The sequence below is a fragment of the Lottia gigantea genome (genome assembly GCF_000327385.1).
Source record: "Lottia gigantea unplaced genomic scaffold LOTGIsca_425, whole genome shotgun sequence".
In the NCBI taxonomy this organism is placed as follows: Eukaryota; Metazoa; Mollusca; class Gastropoda; family Lottiidae; genus Lottia; species Lottia gigantea.
Window position 1 is genome coordinate 4,813 of NW_008709487.1, and position 3,310 is coordinate 8,122.

Consider the following 3,310-nt stretch of genomic DNA (forward strand, 5'->3'; position numbering starts at 1 on the left):
CATAGTAACGTACCTTTAGATAAGATTCTTATGAGTGATTATAGGTACCAGACGCCGATTGGCTAAGACGTATCACGTGACTAAATGTGACGTCATAATGTGGGAGTCGTCTGCTACTAACGGCCGCGTTCTAGAATGTTCACGGTCTATTCTTATTCACGTGATCTGTGAAACGGGTAAAAGATTGAATTTTCTGGAAAAAGATTCATTCTGCGTGAGGAAACAGAGAACAATGGAACAGCTTTATTCGTTAACTATTGGCAGGAGATCACGAAGTAGACTTTTTAGTCTTTCCGTAGTTTTAATAGTTTTTATTATAACTCATCTACTCCACTTAGAGTCTAAAAATTTCCTTTTTATTTCCCTAACCTAACCTTTCACTTGGATGATTTTACATTTGAAATAAACTTTGCAGTTCTAATGTTCGTATTGTAATCATAGTGTCAGGTAGGTAATAACAGAGAGCACACAACTCACAGATATAACCTCTGCATGATAATGATTTAATTGTTGTCTGTAGTCTTGAAAAACATAGTAACGTACCTTTAGTTCAGATTGTTATGAGAGTATTTTATTCTCTTTTCAGAATATCATTTTCTATATTATTGTAAGTAGTAAGCGAGTGATTATAGGTACCAGACGCTGATTGGCTGAGACGTACCACGTGACTAAATATGACGTAGTTGTAGGGGCATGTCTTCAGGGACTTTAGTTGCTAAGGAGATGACGTCATTGGGAAAACCCCGGGGAAATCCTTGATGACGTCACTTTGTCGTCATTTTGGGAAAGTAGTAGTAAGCGAGTGTTTATAGGTACCTGGACCCCGTTTCTCAAAAATTCGTTGATTAACGTAAACATTAAAATTTAACGATTTGATAACGTAAAAAATAACGTTTTCGTTAAAGTGTTTCTCAAAAGCACTCGTTAACTTAACATGTTAACTTTCAAACGTTATTTAACGCTTGACTTTTACGTGTGATTAGCCCTAGATACATTTTCTCCTGGTTGGCCCTTCAGGACCCCGTTTCTCAAAAATTCGTTGATTAACGTAAACATTAAAATCTAACGATTTGATAACGTAAAAAATAACGTTTTCGTTAAAGTGTTTCTCAAAAGCACTCGTTAACTTAACTTTCAAACGTTATTTAACGCTTGACTTTTACGTGTGATTAGCCCTAGATACATTTTCTTCCGGTTGGCCATTCACATGCGCAACGCGAACTTGACCTCAACATGGCTGAACATGGATAAACAAATCTAAAGAAATAGTCGTCTGCAATCTTTCGCGGTAAGTTTTTATCAATTAAGTTTCTTGACTGATGGCAATGGAGGATAAAAAAACAAGGAAACCTAAATGGGGAGACAGGGAAATGACAATCTTTTGTCAATCAGTGGCTGATAATTACCGGATAATAAAAGGAAAGTTTTCGCCGTCCCTGACTCGTGAAAAAAAAAATGGCAGTATGGCGTGAAATTTCTAAAAAGTAAGTAGGCCTATGTAAACATTTCTCAATGCACCACTGATAAGGCTATGAGGATTGAAATTTTTTCATTTGAAATAAACACTCTTTATTTTAGAGTAAACGCAGTAACTGTGTTCAAACCCTGGAGAAAGTGAAAAAAAGGTGGCAGGATGCCCAAACCGCTGTCAAAAAAAAGAGAGTGACAGGAAGAAAGAGATGAATGGTACTGGTGGTGGTTCTGAGCCAGATATTTACTTCCGTAAATGGGAGCTGATAGTAAGTATGGATTGCAGTTTAAAATAAATGCTACACATGGTAGATACGCTACCAGATTTCATTGCAATTTCTTTCTACATATTCTTGCAATTGGTACTTCCACAGTTTAACTGGCTTGACTTACTATAAAAAGGAATAATTTGAGTACAATACATTATTTCAGTAATAAAATAAAAAAGATTTATTGTGACATTACTGCATTGGCATACTTTCTTCTTGAAATAATAAGTTTTTTCATTATAGGTTCTTGATACTCTATCGCCTGCTGCTATTGTAGGGATAGAGGGAGCTGTAGATACAAGTTGCCGCCAACCCATGTTGAGTTTGGCTCCACCAAAAAATGGTAACTATTTCTGTTCTTTTTACCAGCGTTTATCAAATATATTTAGAAATAAGAATCTACTTTTCCTGGATCCGTATATTCAAAGATCTCTATAAGAATGAAAGTTTATGCTGTGGCTCTTATATTGTATCCATTTTCAATTCTCTCATTTTAAGTTTTGTTTGATTTCAAGCGGTCCTTAATATTCTCCCCTCCTTGAATTTTATTCTGACCTTGTAAATTTTGGTCTCAATAGTTTTATTGGAGTGAAAACGCAACTGATCATTTGACTACTACACACCTATATGCTTATAACACTTACCTTTAATTCTTTATTTATATTAAAATATTTCTATCAATACAAACTTTATTTTTTTTATTTGCCACAAATTGTAGATTGTGAGATTTCTGTGTAGTTCTTGTACTTTTGAAGACTTTTTACATATTGGTATATTCAAGACACCAAAAATGCGGACTGTTCCCCCTTAACCTTCCCCTTAACTATTTTTCTTTTTATAATTCAGATGCAACATATTTTATGCCTGAAGAAGGTGAAATAACCATTGAAGGTGAGTGTACTAACACCTCAAATGGTTCTTCTCTTGGAGAAGTCCACTACCATAATACTGTTACTCTTGATTTTGCTATGCTTTGGAATTGGTATTATTTAAATATGGATTGTATTCCAAAGTTTTGAAATCCAGACTGAATCCATTTCACATTTGAAAATGTAATATCTGGTAGTGAGAAGTAAAATTTACATACCGGTATGAATTTTTTAATTATAGAAAAGGCTGTCAATGTGTTACCAGAAGGAGAGGTAGAGAAAGATAGTCCATCACCAGAACAGTTTCAGGGTAAGTAAATATGATTTTTTTTTTGTCCAATTATCTTCATCATATTAAAAAAGAACAGAGCTAAAAATGATTTTAGCAAGTTTGATTGGTCCATCACTAAATTGCTGTTAAATTAAGTATTATTATAATGATAAGTTAACCTAGAGGCTAGGAAGAAACAATATGCTAAAACAGACAAATCTAGTCTAATTCCTTGTAGTGCACATTGCTCAGTAAGACACAACCATGAAGGTATGGTTTCTTTTTAGAAATTTCTAAACCAAAGAGGAAGAGTTTAGGTGAGTGTTTTCCATATTAAATGAATACTTTGTAACATCTTAATATTCACAATGAACCCTGACACAATAAATAGTATACAGTTTTGACCCAGGGTTGGGTGATTTAAATCCAAA

The 3,310-nt window shown here is 34.2% G+C and overlaps 1 protein-coding gene across 1 annotated transcript; it reads left to right on the plus strand.

Annotated features, from left to right (window-relative positions):
• Positions 1–269: 269 nt before the first annotated feature.
• Positions 270–3,216, plus strand: LOTGIDRAFT_239609 (hypothetical protein; the record flags this gene model as incomplete). Its single annotated transcript, XM_009060483.1, has 8 exons — positions 270–447; positions 587–950; positions 1,141–1,484; positions 1,579–1,739; positions 1,983–2,082; positions 2,586–2,630; positions 2,850–2,918; positions 3,167–3,216. Exons 4-8 carry the CDS (start codon positions 1,680–1,682, stop codon positions 3,214–3,216), a joined length of 324 nt encoding a protein of 107 aa, XP_009058731.1. The 5' UTR covers positions 270–447; positions 587–950; positions 1,141–1,484; positions 1,579–1,679.
• Between the last annotated feature and the right edge of the window lie 94 nt (positions 3,217–3,310).